The 23,824-nt window shown below is 33.2% G+C and overlaps 1 protein-coding gene and 1 pseudogene across 1 annotated transcript; both read left to right on the top strand.

Annotated features, from left to right (window-relative positions):
• Positions 1 to 9,869: 9,869 nt before the first annotated feature.
• On the top strand, positions 9,870 to 11,716 carry LOC120120550. Its single transcript, XM_039140169.1, has 3 exons — positions 9,870 to 9,947; positions 10,370 to 11,077; positions 11,222 to 11,716. Exons 1-3 carry the CDS (start codon positions 9,870 to 9,872, stop codon positions 11,681 to 11,683), a joined length of 1,248 nt encoding a protein of 415 aa, XP_038996100.1. The 3' UTR covers positions 11,684 to 11,716.
• A 9,959-nt stretch (positions 11,717 to 21,675) lies between these two features.
• LOC120120549 lies at positions 21,676 to 22,725 on the top strand (annotated as a pseudogene).
• The last annotated feature ends 1,099 nt before the right edge of the window (positions 22,726 to 23,824 follow it).

Below are 23,824 nucleotides of genomic sequence, written 5' to 3'. Positions count from 1 at the left end.
AAGTGAACAATGCCTTAGATTTGTAAAAACAATGCAATCAAACAATTTTATTTTTCCTAATTAAACTAAAAGTAAATTAAGGTTTTTTCTAACTTAAAGTGTCAAATTATGAAAATTAAAGACCCTAGGGGCTCAAATCTAAAATGTAGGTTCTAGTATTAATACTTAATGCTATATATTAAAATGGATTAAATATTCAAAAATTAAAAAATTTCTTTCAATAATTTTAAAATGATTAAATATTACCCTTGGTCAATTTATTTCGATTTGAGTCAAGTAATGCTCTTGAGGATATCATACAAATTATAAAAAAATGATTGTTATATTAACAAAGAAAATATTAGAAATTCTTATTGTAAAATGACATGTACAAAAATTATATACATATATTTTATACTATAATGTACAAACTAAATGCATACTAATATATAAAACACGATCTTGACTTAAATACAAAAATAAAAACTAAGCACATCAAGCTTCAAATTTTAGAAAATAATTGTACTTATTAAAATAGGGACTAAATAATATTGGATAGAAACTTGAGCACCTTAATTACAAATAAAATACAATTAGGGTAAAAATACTAATGTTATGTTATAATAAACGATGTGACTGAAATAAAACAAATCACCATCATAAAAGATTGGTATTGAAATAAACCCTAAACAAATAAGTTAGACTAAAAAACATGCAACAATTTAGATGTTAAATGTCTAAACAATCGAAATTAGATAAATAAACAGTTAGGACTAAAATCAAATATGCATAAAATGAAGAGATCAAATTAAAACATCAAAGACTCGATTTTAGGACTAAAATGAGTTGCAAGTAAAACCTAAATAGTTCACACAACAGATAGCCCATGCGCGAAACGAGTATTTCCCTAACACCCATACGATGTAATTTTAAAGATTTAATGCAAATTATTTTAAATGAAAATTGGCCCTAATTTTTATTTATAAACACCCCATCTGCGCCGTTCTTCTTCTTCATTTCCCTCCTCCTTTTTTCTCCTTCTTCGGCGTTACCTACTTGAAACCCTTCTCCATCGGCTAAATTAACCATCATGGCCTCCTCCATTACATTCTGATGAAGCTTTAAACCAACCCCAACCAATCTTTTCTCAAAAACCCAACACATGTAAATAGAACCCTCTCATCCGATCGAAAGCCTAAATCAGAGAAATCAACCTCTTGAAACCATGCCCGAATCTAAAGCCCCGAAACCATGCCCCAAGGACCTACACTCTATGAAACTATCGGCGTTATTCTCCTTTGACACTCATCAAAACGACCAAACAAACCTAGACCTAGCCAAAAAACCTCTTCTACTCCAATGGTCTTGATTCCGACGAAGACACCCACAATATAGTAACCCCAAAACCTTCTCAATCGACATTTAAAAGACCAAAACCAGTCCTTAAACATTTCGAAACCATACCACAACCGCTCATCTCCAGACATTGTGTTTCACGCCCAAGGTAAATTCTTTCTATCTCACTCTTTGCCCTTTTGATTCAAATTTTTTTTACTAAGACTAAAATTAATTCTTCTTCTCTAATGACAGAACCCGAACGGTGATGGAGTCAACGAGACTCTACTGCAACTCGCACAACTATGGTAAATTAACCCAAATCCCTTTTTTATTATTATTTGTATTCTTTACAAAATAAAAAGAAACTTGGAGATAAAAAAATGAAATTTCTTTAAAAATAGTATAGTTGTTAATACTTATTTTGTTTACTTCGAATGGTTTATCGTTCTCTGTTACTACTTTTGACCAGTGCTTATGCTTATATATCACTGTTGTCTTTTAAAGACATAAAAATATGGAATGAAGCAATAACGTATTCACATTGGAATTATTTCAAATTAAAAAAATTAGAAAATAAAATATATTAGAAAAATAAATTGTAAACCTTAAGATGTTTCCTGCTTGGTATTGCTTCTGTCGAAGAGAATATGGAAACCTTTTACAAATTTCTCTCTTTTAACTAAGAAATTCCCGATCCCCGGATGAGTGTTTTTTTTCTTTTTGTTCTTGATTGCTAATTCCTCCATTCCCCATTGAAATTTCCCCTATTTATGGTTATTTCGAATCCACCTTTCTCTTCAATTAGTGCTGAAGCAGGTATCTTTAATCCCATAATTTTTGGGGTTTTCTTTTTATTTCAAAGGTTTAGGTAAACTTATAATATTTTTTGTTCACTTTGGTTTTGATCCAGTCATATTTGCTGAGATGACCAGATGATGAAAGCTTCTAGAAGTATTTGGTGATAGATATATGTTGTCTTGGCACTGCAGTGAGAAGCATGCGTGGATGACAGTTGAAGTTGGTGGCAGTTTGCTTTAGGATTAGGATTTTAGAAAATCCTAAATTCACTAGGTCGGGTGACTAAACCGGGTCACACTTGGGCTTGAACCAACATCTTGTAATTGGGTTGATATTTGTAATTGGGTCTTGGGCCTGTAAAATATAATATATAATAATAATAATAATAATAATAATAATAATAATAATAATGTATTAAAAGACGGGACGAAAAGTTAGTGTCGATAAAATCAATGAAACAAACCTTATAGTTTAGGTATCTAACCTCGAAACCAACCTTTCGATCTTGATATTTGTCAAAGATTTGCAGCTATCAAGGATTAAAAGAGCAATTGATTCTGTTGATATCCAATGAACTCGTGTTTATGATTTGTTTCAATTATGAAACTTAGAAGGAGGTAATTTTTTTTCAAAACTCTCTTGATATTTTTCAAAGTTTTGAAAATCCAAAGGAAGAAAAACATTTTCAAATAAGATAAGTTCTCCGGAAGTATCTTATAATTCAACGAATATCTCTATGAAGCTCAAGATCGAAGTTGGGGCAAGGGAAGCCAATTTTTGGGATAAAATTTGATGGGGCAAGAGAGAAACTTGTCTCAGGTCGAGGTTTGCAAAAGTACACTTTTGTGGAAAATGAAGATTGTACAACTATTACATAAGAGGCAAACGCACAAATTCCTTGATAAGGCATCGCGCAACCCGAATGAGATCATGAGAGCTGGAAGTCGTAGAACACTGACAATAAATAAGTACAGAAGCTACTCCATCAGATCAGTGAACAACAAATAAATAAGAACCCTATACCTTTGACCAAAAATAACAATCTGAGACATTTTTATCATTTCCTTGCTCAAATATAGCATTGATCTTGACAATTTAGCTATAATTTATTGAATGATTAATATGTAATTAATTCTTTGATATCCAATGAACTTTTGTTTTATGATATGTCAATTGTGAAACTTCAAAAGGGGCAATATTTTCAAACTTTTGATTAAACATTTTTCAATATTCTTTTAATTGATATTTTCATACTTTTGAAAATAAAAGAAGGATAAAAACGATTTTCAAACAAGACAATTTCTCTAGAGTGGATCTTGGTAGTTGACATGTGACTCTCAGACACAAAGCTCATGCTTAGAATCAGTGTTGAAGCAATCAACAATGAATATTGGGGTATCTTTGAAGCAATCAACATCGAATGTTGGGGTATCTTTAGGGATTCAACATCCTGATTTGAATGATCAGATCTTCTGAAGGCCTTTTCTACACCAGCAGGAACAAGCAGATTATCAGTATCCTTTGAGTTGTTTCTCTTGAAACAAAATTTTGCCTCTCGAGATAGTTTCCTTTTTAAAAAAACAAATCTTTGAGTATGTTTCTCTGGAAACAAATTTTTGTCTCTCTTGAGACAATTTCTTTTGAGAAAAAAATATTTGAGTTTGTTTCCTTTGAAACAAAATTTTGTCTCTCAAGACATTTTCTTTTAAAAACACCTATCTTTGAGTCTGTTTCCCTTGAAACAAAACACCTATCTTTGAGTCATTTTCCTTGAAACGAATTTATCTCTTTTGAGACAGCTTCTCTTGAAGCATCATCTTTGAGTCAGATTTTCTTGAAACCATTATCCCTAAAGAAGGCATGACATCCTCATCACGTAGGACATGTGTCATCCCCCAACCAGATCTCCTCATCACGTAGGAGTTGTGTCACCCCTGATAACCAGTTGTCCTCATCACGTAGGAACCGTGTTATCATTCCTAAAGATGGCTTGTTGTCCTCATCATATAGGAACCATGTCATCCCTAACCAGACCTCCTTATCACGTAGGAGTCGTGTCACCATTAGATAACTAACCATCCACATAGCGTAGGAACTATGTTATCACCTTCCCTAAAGATGGACAGAACTCTTCATCACGTATGAGTCGTGTCATCCACCGACCAAATCTCCTCATCACGTAGGAGTCGTGTCACGCTTAGCAGACTAGATCTCTTCATCACGTATGAGTAGTGTCTTCCCCACCAACAAACACATCAAATTTAAAACAAAAAAGAGAACCGACAAAAAATAGTTATCTTTTTCGTCTTTGCCCTATTCTTGTTAACATAATAATATGCAAAGAGGGGCAACTGTAGACACTAGTTTTGTCTAGATCAGTGGGCATTTAGGGTTTTAACCCTAATTATCAAGCCAGCCACCAGTTCAGCCACCGCCTGACCATTCAGTTTCTCTGTCGGCGCTTGAACTTCATCGGGTGCATCACCAGCAACGTGAGTCAAACATCTCATCGATTCGTTCCTATCCACACAGTGACAACCACAGTGACATGCATCCATCAAACACCAAATCAGTCACCAAAAGAACAGAGAAAAATAATAAAAGAAATCAAAAGCAACAATAAGAAAACCTGAAGCAATCGAGATTGTCAATCAAGCCCAAGAATAGGGAAATCATTTCCTATTAAAAAGCTCTACCAATTCCTACCATTAAAGGGGACATGCAAGAAAAAATAGAGGGGCGGTGAGAGTTTCAGAGAGAAAGATATAAAAGAAAAACAGAGAGTAAACCTAGAAAAAAAAAGAACGGAAATAAGAGAGAAGAAAAAAAATGAAAACTTACCTTAGATATGTGGTTGTGGCCTCCCCGGGGTTTGAATAAACTATCGCGGAAGGTAAAAAACTTTCCCCTTTCTCCTAGATCTAGAGTTTCAGGTTTGGGTTCTATTTTTTTGGGTTTTTTTTAAGATAAAAAAGAGATAAGAAGGGAAAGGGTTTTTTTTACTTGTCTTGCTCCCCGTGGCCACTGATTTACGGTGGTTGAGGAGTTGGGGTTTTTATCCTCGGAGGAGGAAGAGAGGTAAGGGAGAGGAGAGAGACAAGAGTATTTTACTATCTGGTTTTCGAAGAGAGAGAGAAGAAATTGAGAAATGAGAAACATACCAAGCTTAAGCCTTGCGTTTGACTTTATATATTTGGTCCCAAACGAGACCTTTTGGAGGGGGATCGGGGTTGTAATTTCTGTGTGTGGGTAAATCATGTTATGGGGTCTCTGGTTTTGTAAATTTCTTTTCAAGTCATTCGTTATAACTTATCTATTTTGTATTTTGTGTACCGTATTTGTAAGTCTTGTATTTTAGTCACTTGATGTTTATTGTTAATATTTTGAGAAGTTGGACATTGTATTTTGTATTTATAAAAATTATATTTTTGTCACTACTTCTGTATTTCGGGTTACATGTTGAGTATAACTTGTATGTTTTTCTTTTATTATATTTTCGTCCTTTATTTATTATATGAAAAGGGATAACAGCTGATTTGGTCCCTATTCTTTGTAACCTTATTTTTCAGCCACTTAATGAAATTTATGCTATTTTATTTCGAGCCTCTAGTTTTAATTATTTTTATTTTAATCTCTAGTTTATATATTATGTTACGTTTGATGATTTTTGAATTTTGATCTTTTATTTATGTATATTTTGTTTTAGTCATTGCCTTACATTTGGGGTAATTATTATTTTCACTTTAATGTTTATGATTGAGTTTATTTTGATTCCTAATATTATTTTTGGGATATTCTCATTTCTGGTACCCATATTGCTCATTGTATCTGATTGTGGATTTTTTTATATATATTTACAGTTTGGCCCTTTATCTTTATGTTTCTTTCATTTCAGTCCTTATATTATATGGGTCAATGTTATTTTTAGTACCTTTATTTGTTTAAAAGGTTGAATGTGGTTCTGATTTGTTCATAATATTTGTTGAGCCCCTTTAAGTTTATGTTTTCCCCATTCTGGTCCTTGTAATTACAAATACTTACTTTTTGATCATTTTATCTTGGTTTGTAATATTTACTTATTTTTAGTTTAGTCATTTATGTATGAATGTATTTTACATATTATTTGGTTATTTGCATTATGTAAATAATGTTTTTAATTCCATTTAATGTAAATATTTTATTTCCAATTACATTTATTTACATTACATTTTTATCTATGAATGAAATATTTGATTTTTTTATTTTCAAGGATACGTATGCGTAAAATGAGCGTGGAAAGTACCACTTGGTCGAAGTGGTGCGATCCAGTACGACATTTTAACGACATATGAACTTGAAATAAGCCGAGTATAGTTTACTAATTAATTTATTCAAATGTTGCAATGTGAACTGTTTATTTTATTTTATGCAAATGTAAACGTCGATTTTAATTTATATTCGATTTATGTTTTCAAATCAATGAGGGGATATTCTTTTACTAATGAGAAATAGTTGAAATAGCTTTCCCGACGGAGGATTGCGAATTTCAAGATTTCTTATCGAGTAAAAGAATTTTCTTTTAAATTAATAATTCAAAGTAGATTAATTAAATTTCAATAAACGGATCATAATTTAAATTTATATTCGATTCATAATTTCCACCATTTATGACAACGTGTAAGCGAAACAGTACTAATATTGGGAGTTGTGGGGGTGCTAATCCTTTCCCACGCGTAACCGACTTCTAAACCCATCAAATTGAATTTCTGGTAAGGGCATACCGTTTTAGTATTAAAAACAATTTTTCTTAAAATTGTTTTTAAAAGACGTTTTTAGAAATTCGACCTACCTAACCCAAAGGTCGATGGCGACTCCTAATTTATTTAATCCAAATTAATCCAAAATCATCAAATTTTCTAAATTAAAGTCATAGTTGTTTTTTTTAAAATAATATTTAATTGTTTTAAAAAAATGGTTATGACACTCCTTAAACCAAAATGGAGGAAATAGTACATTCAAAAAAGAATTTCAAAAATTCTACCACTACAAATTTCTTTTTTTGGAAGTCCAATGTGTATTATATACCTTATGCTTTAGTAGAAAAGTAACGTACTAAATTACACTATGATCACTGTATTTTACATGTTTTATGGAAAAGAAATATAAAAATGTTTTAGAAAATAAGGAATTCAATTTAGCTTGAAAATCCGATTTGTTTCTCTTGAGAGCCTCACCGAGTATTTCTCTAACATGAATTATAATAAAAATAAAATTATATTTGTTAAATTAATTTTCCACAACCAAGAATCGAACTCACAAATTCAAAGAAGAATTTTAACCATTGTGCTACTGCAAATCTCTTATCTTGGAACTGCAAAGTATATTATATACCTTATGCTTTAGTAGAAAAGTAATATGCTAAATTACACTAGGGTCATTGTATTTTACCTGTTTTGAGGGGAAAATTTTGTTAAGGAAATATTTTTTGTTGTGGATCTATTTTACCTATTTTGAGGAAAAGAAATAGAAATATTTTAAAAAACAAGGAATTTAATTTAACTTTGATGGAAAAACCGATTTGTTTCTCTTGAGAGCCTCGCGGAATATTTCTCTAACATTAATTATAATAAAAATAATTCTATATTTGCTAAATTAATTTTCCGTAGCCGGGAATCAAACCTGGAAATCCAAAGAAAAATTTTAACCATTGCGCTACCGCGAATTTCTTGTCTTGGAAGTGCAAAATAGATTATAAAGCTTATGCTTTAGCAGAAAAGTAAAATTTCTCATTAAAAACATGCCTAAACCTAAATAGAGGACAAACTTACATTCTACCGGGCACGAAGAAAACAGATTCTAAAAGGACCACCCCAAATACATAATCATCCAACATAATAGACCACACTCGTGCACTTAAAATTCCTATTAAACAAGATCACCAATGTGCAGAAGCCTTACCCCACCTAATAACGAAGTTAACCAGTGCTAAACATAACGCATAAAAGTTAACAAAAATCAAGCAACACTAAATCAACACAAGACCAACAGTATCCAAGGCGCAGGACACCATCAACCATGATTACCACCAGGCTTTCAATGAGTTTGTTCTAAGCAAACCATCGTTAGCAAGACCAACTGTCAGGGCATTGCTAGCTCTTGAGACATGAGCAAATTGTACTTTGCCGATCTTCTTCACCAACTTATCAATATCTGTAAGAATCGACCACCAATTCCAAGGCCTATGCCAAACGTTTTGAATACAATAAAATACCAATCTCGAATTAGATTCCACAACCACAGGAGCCTTATCAACCCAATTTTCCTCGACAGACACTTCAACGCCAATTTAACAGCATATATACCTGCAAAATCAGCCCCAAAACCTGCAACCGGACCAAAAAACCAACACTCTAATCACCCCTTCTTTGGTCCGCATAACCCCACCACAACCTGCTTTATCTTTTTTAGCTGCTCCATCCACATTAAAATTTTCAAAACCAGTCAACGGAGGAGACCAACCGGACACTAGCGGATTTTGAGTCACCGCCCTCTAATTTTCCAACCAAGCATCCATATTAACAACCCACTCGCAATTATTCGCCTTTATCCAAAACAACACGTGCAGATTCGAAAAGAGAAAAGCAACATTGAGACTTGTTTAGCATTGAACTCCTTGTCATGGATAACCACGACTGATTACATCTTTGGAACCTTTAAATATCTCAGCTTCCAAAGTGACCAATTCTCCTGACTTAACAAGTTCATCCATTTTGATCTACAATTAAAATATGTTTTGCAGAGACTCATAGATGAAATAATCAGCCACCAGCTTACATTAAGGTTTCAACCAAACTCCTAGCATCGACGCATATGGATCATGGTCAAAGCTACTCAAGCATCAAAGGATCGTCACTATCTCAAGACTCGCCATGACTAGGATAACCAAGATGATTTTCTCCCTCAAACTAGGGTTGTAAATTAGACGAGACAGATCGCGGCTACTCGAGATCGACTCGATCAAGGCTCGATAAATACTCGGATCGAATGGATTCGACTCTAGCTCGAGCTCGACTCGAGTTCTTAACGAGCCAAAACGAGCTACTCGATATTCGACTCGAAAAGCTCGTGAGCTACTCGAAAAAATGTTATATTATAATTTTAGATTTTTTAAAATTACATTATTAAAAATACATTATTGATAATTATAAAATTTTAAAAATATTTTAAAAATTCTATAATACAACTAAGACATCTCATCCCTTATAATTATGTGATAGGGTTTATGGTTTAGTGTTTAGAGTTTAGGGTTTAGGGTTTAGGTTTAGGGTTTATGATTTAGGGCTTAGGGTTTAAGTTATGCACATGAAGCTAACATAAAAATTATGCAAAATGATGTTATGTGACTCCTAAATAAATCATTCACATACTTATACATAAACATATCAACATGCAAAACAAATATACACAACTACTTAAAGAAGACAATCCTAAACATGGACTAAATTATTACCTAAACTAAAGTGTGCTTACATGATACATGCATGCATACGAATGAAATGCAAATGCACATACATTAAGATGAAACAATATAAGATTAAACTACTATTAATAACTTAAACTCATATTTTAAAAATGCCACCAAAATAATATAAAACTGAAAATAGGCATACAAAGTAGAAATTACTCATTAAATTAAACTGTGCAAGCATTTCAACTGTTACAGGGTCAACAACATCCTGCAATTGAAACCGAGTACTTTTTAATCCTATTAAGATATGATAATAGAACGCCAAGAACTACAACAGCAAATCAAAGGAACAACAAGTGAAAAAAGAAAGAAAAAGAGTGAGATAGTGTATTAATTGTTTGGCAAAAAGAGATTCATTTAAATTATTTTTTTCCTTTCCAAACTTCTCCTTATCCAATCAGTAAGTCGCTCACAACATTAGTATTACTATTCCTGTTTCGTTTTCTTTATCAATCACTTCTTTGCTTTTGTTGTTTTTCTTTTTTATGTTTCTATTTTATTTACCGCTTTGTTTTTATCTTATGATTAATGAGATGAAATTATAAGCAGGTCTGATTAGATTTTGTTTCTTCTCTTCGTTTGAATATGACTGACTTTTTATTTTATTTTGTTTTGGTTCTTGTTTGTGTTTAATGAAATTCTGAGATCTGGTACCTGTTTGTCTGAAGCTGTGTTTGATCGTGAATTCGGTTTTTTCCTGCTTCAACAAAATTTGCATATGTTAATTATTGTTTTTCATCTTATAAGGCATCAAAGTTTACTGATGGTGAGCCTGGAGCATCATCGCCACTACAAAGGTCCATCAAGCCTGCTTCTGTGGGATCAGCTGATTCTCACAAAGCTTCTAAACCCAACAAACTGAACACTGGAACCCCATCCCATGAAAATAGATTAAGCCAGTCAGTTTCATCGTTGCCTAAAACGAAGGACATTGGCGGTGTAACTCCTGATATAAAGGTATCCATGGCAAGGATTAGGAGATTATCAGAATCGAAAACAAGTAGCAGCCCACTTGTTTCTTCAGTGAAGTCACGGAACTCCGAGCCATCAAAGAAAACAAAAGTATCCGATGTACCTGAAAGCAAAAAAATATCAGCAATTGTGAACCATGATAAAAGTAAGATTGTGTCTCTTCCCGAGCTAAAAATTAAAACAACTAAAGTCCCTAATATTACCAGCAGCAAATCTGAAGGAAATGCAATGACTCAGAAGGTGACTGGAAGTATTTCTTCGACCATCGATGTTAATGAACCAAGTAGGAACAAAGAAAAAGTTCCACTTAATGGTAATGAGGATGACAGTACAGTGGTTGAGAAAACTGTTGTGATTCTTAAATCCATTCCTGTAGTAAACTCGTCAGAAGGAACTACTGTAGTTCAGAAGGAAAATGATAGTATCGCTAAAATTTGGAGGGAAACTAAGATGGCATCAGATTATGCTGCTATTCATGCACCAGTTTCTTCATTGAATCTTGAAGCACTTGATAAAGAACACCAGATTCAATAAAAACCACGAGCTTATGAGGTTCAAAAGGGAAACGTAAGTAACATTGAGAAGGAATCGTCAAAATTTACATGCACAAGTGTTGCTGAAAACCAGTATCAAGCCCCTTTAGCTCGGGTCTCTTCTTTGGAAGATCCATGTACTAAAATTTCTGAGTATGACAGAGCATCTCCAGCTAGCATGAAGGCGCCTGCAATAATAGACTTAGAGAATGTTAGAGCTCTTGTAGATGACACTAGTGACTTAAAACTAGAAAAGATTCCTGAAGTACTGGATAAGCCTCAGGTAAAGGAGTCATCGAAAGGGTTTCGACGGCTGTTGAAGTTTGGAAAAAAGAACCATAGCTCAACTAGAAGCGAACATAGTGTTGACTCAAACAGTGAGGTTGAAGAGTTGGTTGTGAACATTGTCACTTCTAGTGAAGTTCATACGTTGAATAATCTAATCTCTCAGGATGAGACCCTGACAACTGGTAATACTCCACAAAAATCTTCTCGCTCATTTTCGTTGTTGTCACCATTCCGAAGCAAGACCAGTGAAAAGAAGTATTCGGCTTGACAATGAAGTTGAAGCCATGAACTTTGTTATTTTCCCTTTTTCCAACCTGAAAAGATTAGGTACCATTACGAATATGTTTGTAAAAATGTTCTTTCTGCAGCCAGTCATTGGTTGATATTTTTGAACTGAAATCTGTTTCTAGCAGACTTTTCCACCTGACTTATATTTACTCTCTTTTGTATAAAAATAATTAAGTGCTCGAGGTCTGATTATGGTTCCATTGCCATGTTGAATCGAAGTTTTCGTTCCTTGATCAGGAGTGGAGAGATCTATAAGTTGAGGAGGCAGAACGGTGTTGTTGAGCATTGGGTTTACTTTTCAGGAAGCTTTGTTTTTTAAGCAGAAATCAAAGATGAGAGTGAAAAGAAGCTTGGAATATATGGATTTTGCATTTGTGAGTTGATATCCACATCGGTGGTCTTTGGAGAATAAGGGGTAAAGTGAGTGTATAAAAGGAGATGGGTTTTCAGCAAATTAAACTTAACCTGTCGAGCTCAAATCGAGCTTAAGTCGAGCTCAAATCGAGCTTGGATCGAGTTCGAGTCGCGAGTTTTAGTCGAGCTTTTGATTTTTTTTAGTTCGAGCCTTTTCAAGTTCGAGTCGAGTTTCAATATTATCTTTCGAGTTTGAGTCGAGCTTACATTTAAAGTTTTCGAGTTTGAGTCGAGCTTGGCAATACTCGAGCTCAACTCAACTCGTTTACACCCCTACCTCAAACCATGTAAATAAAATAAGAAACATAATCGTAAATTCCAAAACAGCACCCTGGCTTTCAAAGCTTGAGAGACGACCAAGTCATTTCCTTTTCACATCATGAGTTCCATTTACCATGAATTTTCATTTACCTAGAAACGTAAAGTGAGATAGACTCCACTGAACGCTCAAATTCATTGCCCATGAAACTTTATATTCCAAAATATACAAGCATTATAGTTTCAAAATAAGCTACTCGGCCAAAAAACGAATCTCTTACATTACATTTATCTTGAAAGACTTCAAAATCCAATAAGAACCACATTCGTCAAACTATAGTTGACAATGGGAACTCCTAGCCTAAAATAAGACATAAGATCAAAACCCCAAATGACACCCTAATAATCCAGAACTACTCACTTGAACCCATCCCTATAATGATCCAAGACTGAAGCTTCATCTTACACAACAACGATAAATACATAGTAGAACGCCAAGGGTTAGTAGTAGAAAGATCACAAAAATTTACCTCTGTCCCAAATCGGTATTAGACCACCTGACCTTTCTTCAACGAGAGAAAAAGAAAATTCAAACTCATCATCCATTCATATCCTCTTCACCTCGTCCATTGAAAAACTTTTATCTCCGAGCCTAACATTCCAAGTTAAAACCTACATGTCGTTCTTAGCTAAAATTGCAACACTAACCTCCTACCTTCTGTTCCCCTTTATTCCTGATCTAATAAAGCAATTTCCATCACCACCTCTTCCTCATCACTCACTATTTCAATTCCAAGATTCTTGCACGCCTAAGCTTGAACAGTGGTGGTGGTTTATTGGCTGAGCTAGGAGTTGAGCCCGAGTTGGGAGATGAGGTTAAGAGGTTACAGAGTGTAGATGACTGTTTGATGGTTCCAGTTAGGGGTGAGCAAAACTCAACTCAACTAGAAAATTCATTTTTTTCCAATTTCAAGTTATTCGAGTCGAGTTATTTGAGTTATTAGAGTAAACTCAAATTATCAATTGATTTTCGAGTTTGAATCGAGTTGAAATTTGGAAATTTTGAGTTACTCAAAAAACTAAAAATTTGACTGACTATTTTGACAAATTTGTGGTTTAGTCCTTGATTTCCTTATTCATTCAATTTTTCCTTCATTTTAACTCAATTGTTTTACCAAATTTGAACCATATGCTCCTAATCCATTGTAGAATACCTATGTTCTTTCAATTCCTCTTTTTGATAACATTTTTTAATTTTTCAATTTAGTCCCTCAACTTTTCATGATTTTCTTATTTCTTCAATTCATCCTTCATTTTAAGTCCAATTTTACCAAATTTGAACCACATGCTCCTATACCATATAGAATACCTATGTAACTTAAATTCCTATTTTTTACTAAAAATATACTATCTTTTATTTAGTCCATTAACTTTGTATTTCACTCAATTTGGTCTTTTGACTGTAATTGTTTGCAATTTTTTTCCTCCCATCAATTCCTTAAAATCGAAAAGAATATATAAATATATATATCTTATGGTTAGAGAAAATAAAAAATTGGAATCAATCCTTACCATAATACTATAAATAATTATAATAAAACTTGCATAGTAACTCAAATAACTCGACTCAAATTTTTTAAACTCGACTCAACTTGAAAATTTTCAAGTTAAGTTTGAGTTACAAAATATGACTCATCAACTTGAATAACTGGAAATTTTTTTACTCGACTCGACTAAATCAAATGCTCCCCTAGCTCGAGTAGAGTGAGTTCTTCAAGGTGAGGTGCTAGGTTTTGAGCTACGAGAAGGACATGTGTTATACTTTAGAGGAAGACTTTGTGTACCGGTGGATGAGCATTTGTGTAACAAGATTTCAGATGAGGTACATTATAGTCCATTCTCTGTCCACCCTGGTAGTAACAAGATGTACCAAGAGCTTTGACAGTTGTATTAGTGACCTAGTATGTAAAGGGAAGTATATAGGTTTGTCGCTAGATATTTAGCATGTCAACAGGTTAAGGAAGAACATCATGTATGTTCGGGGTTGCTTTTATCGATCTAGATTCCTCACTGGAAATGAGATAAAGTGACTATGGACTTCGTAGTTGGGTTACCGATGACGAGGCAGAGACACGATGCAGTCTAGGTTGTGGTATACTGGTTGACGAAGATAGCTTGTTTCCTTCCCATTCGAATGGACTTTACCTTAGAGAGATTGTAGTTTTACATTTACATTTTAATACCATTTTTCATCAATAGACTGATGGTCAGTATAAGCAGGTGATTTATATCTTAGAGAATATGCTTGGGTGTTGCGTTATAAACCTCAAGGGTAGTTGGAAAGACCACTTTCTATTAGTGAAATTAGCGTACAACAACAGTTTTCACTCAAGCATCCAAATAACCCCTTATGAGGCCTTTTATGGACGTAAGTGTAGGACTCTATTGTGTTGAAAAGAGCTTAGTGAAAGAAATATAGTTGGTCCCGACTTGATAAGGGAAGTCGAAGAGGAGGTTCGACTGATTCAAGTTCATTTGAGGGAGGCCTTCGATAGGCAGAGTTTGTATGCAAACTTGAAACGAAAAGACATCGAGTTCGCAATTGGTGACAAAGTGTTTCTCAAGTTGTCCCTTTGGAAAAAAGTGCTTCGGTTTGGGCGCAATGGAAAGTTAAACCTACATTTTATAGGACCTTACGAGGTGCTTGAGAGGGTTGGACTCGCAGCTCACCAGTTAGCTTTACCACTAGAATTGAAGCACATTCACAATGTGTTCCATATGTCTATTCTTTGGAGCTACTATTCTAACCCTTCATATGTCATACCTTTAGCATAGATCGAAGTAAGTTAGGACATTTCTTATGAAGATGATGCGTTAGTGAAGGTTTTGTGGAGGAACCATGGTACTGAGGATGCGACATGGGAGCCTAAGGAGGGTATGCAACTTTAGTACCCATATCTGTTCTATCTAGGTAAATTTCGAGGAGGAAATTTCCTCTTAGGATGTGATAGTTGTTTTAATACCCCAAATTTTGACTAGAGACTAAAATGTAAATTTTGAAAGTTTAGTGGTCAAAGTATAAACTTTAGAAAATTTAGGAACCAAAGTGTAAATTTAAAAAGTATGTAATTTGTCCCCGCAAATGAATTGTTTACCCCCGAGAATGACGTTTCCATGGGAATCATATTTTTCGTACGAATTTTATATTAAAAGCTATAAAGCGATAATGTTCGAGAAAAATCTAGATAATTGGATCGAATAGAATTCTCAGGAAATTTTGAAGGATGATGAAGAAAGGTTAAAAATATCATTTCCATGACTTCAATTTGTAGGATTTCATATGAACCATTGGATTTAAGATAATTTCCATATTCTATTTGGACTGTTGGATGAAAAATTGCTAGATTATAATTTTTGGAAATTTTCAAGGGAAAATTGGAAGATGAGAAATTGTTGTGAAGTGATGATGTAAGGGATGAAGAAAGCATGGTAATTTAGTAATTATCATGAAATTCAAGGGTAAATTAGTAAATATATTTTAATTTTAAGGGTAAATTGATAATTTTGCGTTAAATGAATTTTTAATTCATTTATTTAAAAGGGAAAGATGAAGAAGAATCAAGAGATTTTCTTTGTCTTCTCCAAGCTTTGTCGTGAGCCTTGCCAAGTAAGTTCTCTATGTCAATCTAGTTTTTTTTTTTTTTAAATGGGAATTTATTTCTAATTGTATAATGAAATATACAAAATTTTTATCGATGATAGGTCATAAAATCGAGCAGCAGATTCTGCTCAAAACATATTCTGGAAATTGGATTAGAAAATTCACTATAAATTGTACAAGTTGAATTAGAATGATTACTTTATATGGTTGGATTTTTATTTGAGTCTAGTTTCCAAAACAAGAAACGGAATTAAATTCTAGTATGTATATTAATACAGAAAAATGATTCTTTAAAGGTAGTGCAAGTTGTCATAATATGAAAATTTTAAAATTAAAGTGAAAATGGATTGGAAGCTGAAGGGTAATGTTTAAATGTTTGATTAGAATGTTTGATTATTTTTTTTGGATGCTTTGAAATGAATTTAAATGGCAAGGAAACATTTTGAATAAATTGGAAATGTTGAGAATAAGTCTAAAAGAATTCATTTTAATGGTTAGAGGGTGGAGTTTGAAAGAATCAACTGAGTTATGAGTTGACATGCATATTAAGAGGATTGAAGTTATATTTTAAGTGTTATGGTTAGCATTGACATGTTGAAATGGGTTTAACATCGAATAAGTATCGATAAAATTTTTATGAATTTTATTACTAGATTGTGTCCATGTTAGTAAAATACTAATATATGCTTTGAAATATATGTGGTGTATAAATGATGAACGTGAAGTTCAAGATCAAAGAAAGGTTAAAGGTAAAGAAAAAGTTCAAGAGTGAAGCTAGAATCACTAAGAAGGCATTTCCAGGTGAATGTTTTCTTATTATACTTTTATTTATAATATGACATGAGGAATACTTGCGGTGAGTCAACCTCAAATGTTTTTGAAAGAAAAAGATTTTTAAATCGTATTATGATATACCTTTATAATGTTTTGTTAAATAATTTTTGAATGATTTGGCTTAGTATAAGCCAATATTGAAATATGATTTGATTTATATTATGATATTTTCTTAATATTTCCTTGAATGATTTGGAATGATTTCGGGAATGAACTGCCCAATGTATTTTTATTTTATATTTTGATATATTCGTCTTTAGGATTATTTTGAAGTTAAAATGATACATGAATATGATGGAAAAGCCCATTGTATATGTATTGAGATATTTTATTGTATGATACTTAATTTTGTTAATATGTAAAAAGATTATGATGAGTAAATAATGATTAGTATTTGATTATGATGATGTTAGAAAAGACAATGATAAGTAAAAAATAAATGGTTTAAAGAAAAGCTCATTATAAATGCATTGAGAATCACAGGTACAAAGTTAGAGCATTATTTGTGCATTCAGGAAACTCATAATGTTAATCATTATGTTATTCATGATCTACACAGTGATGATGTTGATGTGTTCTGCAATACATGTATATTCTACGAGGCACTTTGTGTGCAATTCTAAGAGGCACTTTGTGTGCAATTCTAAGAGGCACTTTGTGTGCATATTCTACGACGCACTTTGTATGCATATTTTACGAGGCACTTTGTGTGCAATTATACGAGGCACTTTGTGTGCCTATTCTACGTGGCACATTGATGCTATTCTACAACACTTTTGCATTATAAGTGAATGCTCGTTTGACTCGTATACCTTGCATTCTCGGTGGTTTACATTGGTCTATAAAAAAGAATAATATATGTTAATAAATGAATCAAACAAATGATACATGCTACGAAATAAATGGAGCGAGTGGAACAAATGAATAAAGTGAGAAGTTTAGTTGAAGTAATATAAGAATGAAATAGTTTGTTCAATATGATATGAAAGTAAAGTTTTATGAAGAATCTTCGAATCATATATGTTCTTATATTTTATACTTAGGTGATACTTTGATAAATATGTTTTATTAATGTTATTAATTTTATTTATATTTATATTATTATTATTATTATTATTATTATTATTATTATTATTATTATTATTATTATTATTATTATTATTATTATTATTATTATTATTATTATTATTATTATTATTATTATTATTTGTTGGAAACATTTTGATGTTTCTATATAACAAATTAAGTTAAATGAATTTTAAGATTTTACAAAAGATTTTCTAAGTATATTCGATGTAATTATTCGAATATCAAAATATTACTCCAAGTCTTTCAAAGTTCATTTTAATCCTTACTAAAGTGTAAAATTGTGTTTTATACTTAAACTATTTTTAAAACAATTTTACAAAGTATTTCGAACCGTTTCAAAGCCAAGAAAAATCATATTGTCCAGGGGGTACAGATTCCCCCCAAGGGGGTACAGATTCCCCCTACAGGTGGCTCCGAGAAAACAGAATGTCCAGGGGGTACCGATTCCCCCAAGGGGGAACAGATTCCCCCCTAGGGGGTACCGATTCCCCTTGTCTAACGGTCGAAATCAGATTGTACTTAGGGAACTGATTCCCTATGAGGGGTACCGATTCTCCCCACGCTCCAAGCTGTTTTATTAATGGATTCTCATCTCCAAACGGCTCCAAAACATCCCCAACAGCTATATACGACTTCAAACACATTCCAAGCTATAAATACAAGTTAAGGACACTTGAAGAAGTAAGAGAACAACTATCCAAGCAATCAAACACAAGAAAAGAGTTTTTTAATCTTATTTCATCTTTCTCTTGTAAATATTTTGTTCTTGTGAGCTCAATCTTGTAAACACCTACCTTAGAGAGGTTTTTTTGTTTACATCTTTTATCATTTTGTAAAGGGGAAAGGTTCTAGCTTAGCCCATGTAAAAGCTAGGGAAATGTTCTAGTTTAGCCCGGAAAAACTAGGGAGTTTGTAAGGTTACTCTTTATCCTCAAAAGAAAGAACAAATTAGTGAATTTGTTGGAAAATCATGGTGAGGAGCTAAGGTAGTGGATGTAGACTTTGGTTGAGAAAGTCGAACCACTATAAATCTTTGTGCAATTCTCTATCTTTCAATCTCCTTACTCCCTAAACACAAAACCGTTCCGACCCCTCTTTGCAAACCGTTCTGGTTGTCGATTCGAGATTCCAAAAATCCTAACATTATTTTATTTATGTCATTAATAACAGAACTTATAGCCTCACTAAGTGTATATTTAACATGTGATGATTTTTACACGTAGGAAAAGAAGCGTGTTTGGAGTAAGGAGCTAGGCCCAGCATCAACCTTTGAAGATCAGATCCACTCCAGAATCAGTATGGCATCTTTTTTAACATTGGTAGTACTAGTTGGCATGTATACTAAATGATTATGATGCCCTAAAATAGTTTTGTTCTAATTCGGTTTATTTGGATAGTACATAATATTACTAATTATGAATAATGGTTTGCTGATTAGTATTTAGATAAGTAAATTTAATTACCATTGAATTGAAATATTTTAAGACCTTAGAAAATAATTGAATTAATTTAGAAAGAAACAAAATTTTACTGATTCTCAAATAAGAACTGTACTAAAAGAATTATGTAACATCTTAGACTCGTATGTGGTAACGTATAAGGTGAATGGGTGTTACAGTAGTAACGCCCCAATTTCTGGGTTAGTAGTTTCGTGTTAACCCAAGTGAGTTTAGATAAGCCTAAGTGTCCATTAAGAAGCTTTGGGTTTAGTTGGGCTTGAATTGGGCTTTGGTTGAGCCCAAATAGTCATAAAAGGGTATTTTTGAATTAGAAACAAAGGAATCAGGAACAATGAGGTAAATATCCCATTAAGGTTTTAAAAGGTTGAACCCCATTAATTTAGAATAAGGTCACAACTGGGAAGAGGAAACAAAATAGAGCAATTCTTCACATTTTCTTCACTCTCTTGTCTTCTTCTGAATTACATCTGTCTTCATCCTCCTTAGTAGAGAAAACTCAAAGTAAGTATATTTGTTGTGTTGCACCCTTAGTCTGAATATACCAAGCTAAGGAGGGTAATTATCTCCCCTGGAGCTTCCATTCAAGTCCACTTTCTCCTTAATTAGCCATGATGACCATAGGTGGGGGTTTAGAGGGGTTTTAGAAACCCTTGTTAAACTAGCTCGCTTTTTGTTGAATCGAACCTTAGGAAGCCTTCTTAACTTCTTTCTAAGTTTCTAGTGAATTAGTAACTCATTTACTTGTTTTATGATTAAGGAAAGAGATTGGGGAAAGCTCCAAAAGTAAGGGTAAGGAAAAGCTTGTATTTAGGTGAGTTTGGAGTTGTTTATCAGCAACTAGAAGTAAGGTAACACACTTCTAACTTATCTATACCATATGTAGATTATTAGATGTGTTTGTCTTACTTGTATGGGTGCATGAAGGATGCAAGTGCATTTTTTTTCTTAGAAATGATTTTAGACAGATTTGATGTTATTAAGCATGAGAAATGACCTATTAAGACCCCCTTTAACTTACATAAGTTTTAAATAACGTTTAAGGGCGTTAGAAGGGTTCTGAAGATGAGTAAGAATGACATTTTTGTGAGAAACATTACATTTATGAGTTTGAGTATCGATACTGGATGAACAATATTGATATTGTTCTTCAAACAACCAAAATCAATTGTTCAAACATGACATTTTTGGGTTTGAGTATGGATATTGGAGTAACATACTAAATTGCACCAAAATCACTATATTATAAGTTGGTTTACAGTTGGGTCATCTATTTCAAAATGTTAGAATAAGATCACTCTTTTTATCGGTCGTAATAATCAGGTCATTTTATCTTTAAATGTGGTACGCATATTAACTTTTTAGTTATATTTAACTGATCAAATGTAAACTTACTCATAGTCGAGTGACCAAAATATACTTAGAAAGCTAATCTATGTTATACATCTAACAATAAAGTGACAATTATTATAATTAATAAAACATTTTAAAATTTGCCAAGACTCAATCATTTGACAATGAACGCTCATATCCTTAGCATATGCGGTACTCGAACCTGAAACCTCAAATGATAACAAAAAGTTTCTTAACCATTGAATTTGCTTAGTTCGTGCTCTCTTATTTTAGTTTGAATTTTCATTTTCTAGTGGCTGATTGATCGCATTTCTTTCTCTAAGGCAGAAAAAGACTTGGTGAAACTGCCCAGCAAAGGTATTTATCATTTGTTTTTCAATTTTCATTATGTTTTTACGTACTTTTTTATTCTACATATTTATCGATGACAACATTTTGTTAACCTTCACAATTTAGCTTGGTTTGCACAAAATTTAATTGAAAATATGATTTGTTATTTCCTGTACCTTTCAATTGTCGATGAACATTAAGGTTTTGCTCGGTGAAAAAATGTATATAAAAATCATTTTTAATGTGGAACTTTACTCTGTATTAGTTCGGTGACTAATATCATGTCAAATATTTTATCGTGTTATTTTAAGAAAGGTCGTTTTCCGCTTCATTATTTTCTGTTTTAAGAAAATTGTGTAAATATGTTCTAATGAATTCTGTCATTCGATTTTATATCTACATACGAGTAAATAATTTTGTTCTTCAATTTAAATCCCATTATTTATTCTGCTTTGTTCGACTCAATGGAGTAATATTAGTTTATTTTTATTATTATTTTACTATTTTATTTTTCGAATTAACAGTTTTGTCTAACAATTAGTTGTTCTATCACTTTTGTGTATTTTCTGCAGGAAACTGTCATCGATTTAAGATTAAGAAATGGAACTGGACACAGTAAGAGATGCATTTGACCGTGTTGTTAAGAGAGAACTTATCCTCCTCTAAATCCCAAGAAATAGTTTATCAAGTCGGCCATGAAATTAAGCAGGTATTGGCAAAAATCAAGGCTATTAATGATCATGTGTCTACTTTTTATCTGAAATTTATTCTTTCTGAGCTAAAACTAAAGCACAATACTGTTGGTCCACTCAACCAGTTAGAAGGAATGTGGAAGGCTTGTTTGACCTTGGAGATTTCCTCATCGATGAAGCTGGAGAACCAAAGGCAATTGTGATTAGATCTCATTTCTTACAAATGTATCAAGTACTTGAATAGGACCTTGAGCCTGCTCTGAACTGGATCTCCGTCAAGCTCGACCAAAATGGTTTGTGTTCATACCTTGAGCTTAAACTCCACAGGCTTCAATATGTGTAGATGGTAAAGAAAGGAACTAAAGCTGATGCACTTATGCTAGAATTCACCTTGCCCCATTTGCTTCTCTGCACATGAATGTGTTTCAGAAGCTTGTGGCTTGCATCATATGGGTAGGAAAGCTCGACTGCTGCCCTCATGCCCAGTTAATGGCTCCAACACACTGGGAAGAATTTACGAAGGAGATCACGAAACAGTTCTGCAGTCTCGAGGTACAGTCCTACTTGAGCCCATCGAATATTTCCATAGCAGCTAGTGTTGAAGGGTTGCCTACACTGCTGAAGCTGGCTAATGTAGTGGCTGCAAAGAGACAGGAGTGGCAAGAAATGGAACAGTTACCAATGCTAGAGGGAGTAGGAGAGGAACTCCAGTTTCACTCAACAGTTGAATGTCCTGTGAGTAGAGATCAAGACAGAACAAAATCCACCAATGCCAATGCCTTTTCAGCATGTTCTTTGCAAATCATCTGTGTATATACATGCAAATAAATTGTGTACATTAAAACTTAGTGCTTTTCAAGCATTTTTAAAAGATTGTGTATATATATACAAAGAAATTCAGTGTACATCCATGGATTACGTTTTTAAGGTTTAATCGTCTGCATAAAAGGATGTGATGAAAATGAAAGGCCAGTAAATGAATAAACAACATCTGGGATGCACAGTAACTAAAACTGAAAAGCAATTATCATTTAAACTACTAGCTTATTACAATTGTCATATGCAATTTAAGTATCATCTGAAATCCCCAACATTCTCTTCAAACCAGGAAACCTAGGTGAAGGAGACTTGCCATCCTGCAAATATTCATCTACCATTTCCTTTACCGATCGTACAGATAATGGATGAAAATAAACACCCCAATCATCAACAAACTTGCTAACCAAAACCCATTTCTCCTCTTCTTTCATCTTCCTCCATTTCTGGTTCATTTCCTCTTCTTGCAAAGACAAATACTGGCACAACTCTGCAAACAGCAACCCTCTGCTTTTCTCCATGGCTTTCTCTTTTTGTTCCAAATGGGTGTTAATCTTTTCCACGTTATGGACAAATCTAAAGCCAGGGCTGAATCGCTGAGGCTCTTTTTGGTGCATGAGATGCTGTGGACCTTGTTGGTGATGAAAGTTGTGGTGGGGAAATTCCGAATTCGTGGGAGGTTATAAGGGGAAAACTGAATCGGAGACATGTTCGGGAACACCGTCATTTTCAGAGGTTGTCGGGAAAAGGATTTAGCGTTAGATGATCGACAAGAGACGGCAGATTTCGGGTTTTGCTGAATTTCGCAATTAGAACACACTAAATATAACGCAATAGCCTTTGAAACAAATTTGGTCCCTTTTATGGCTTACAAACAAGACATGCAGGGTTTTTTTGGTGGGGTAAACTACACGTTTCACACTTAAACTATTACTTTTATTTCATTTTGGTACTTAAATTTTATTTTATTTTTAAAATCATATTTATCGTTTAGTCTAAGTTTCATATGGCATCCCACAATTAAAAACTTAATGGTGATGTTGACGTGTCACTATAAGATAATGTTATGTCATCATTGAAAAAACTAAAAAAATATCACATCAGTTGTTTTATTAATTTTTAATGGCATGATACTAAATTGAAACCTAAACTAAACGTTAGGTATGATTAAAAAGATAATTTGGGTATAAAAATGAAACAAAAGTAATAGTTTAGGT

This window comes from Hibiscus syriacus, unplaced genomic scaffold (assembly GCF_006381635.1).
Source record: "Hibiscus syriacus cultivar Baekdansim isolate YM2019G1 unplaced genomic scaffold, ASM638163v2 tig00110339_pilon, whole genome shotgun sequence".
NCBI lineage: Eukaryota > Viridiplantae > Streptophyta > Magnoliopsida > Malvales > Malvaceae > Hibiscus > Hibiscus syriacus.
This window is presented reverse-complemented; position numbering and strand designations above follow the sequence as displayed.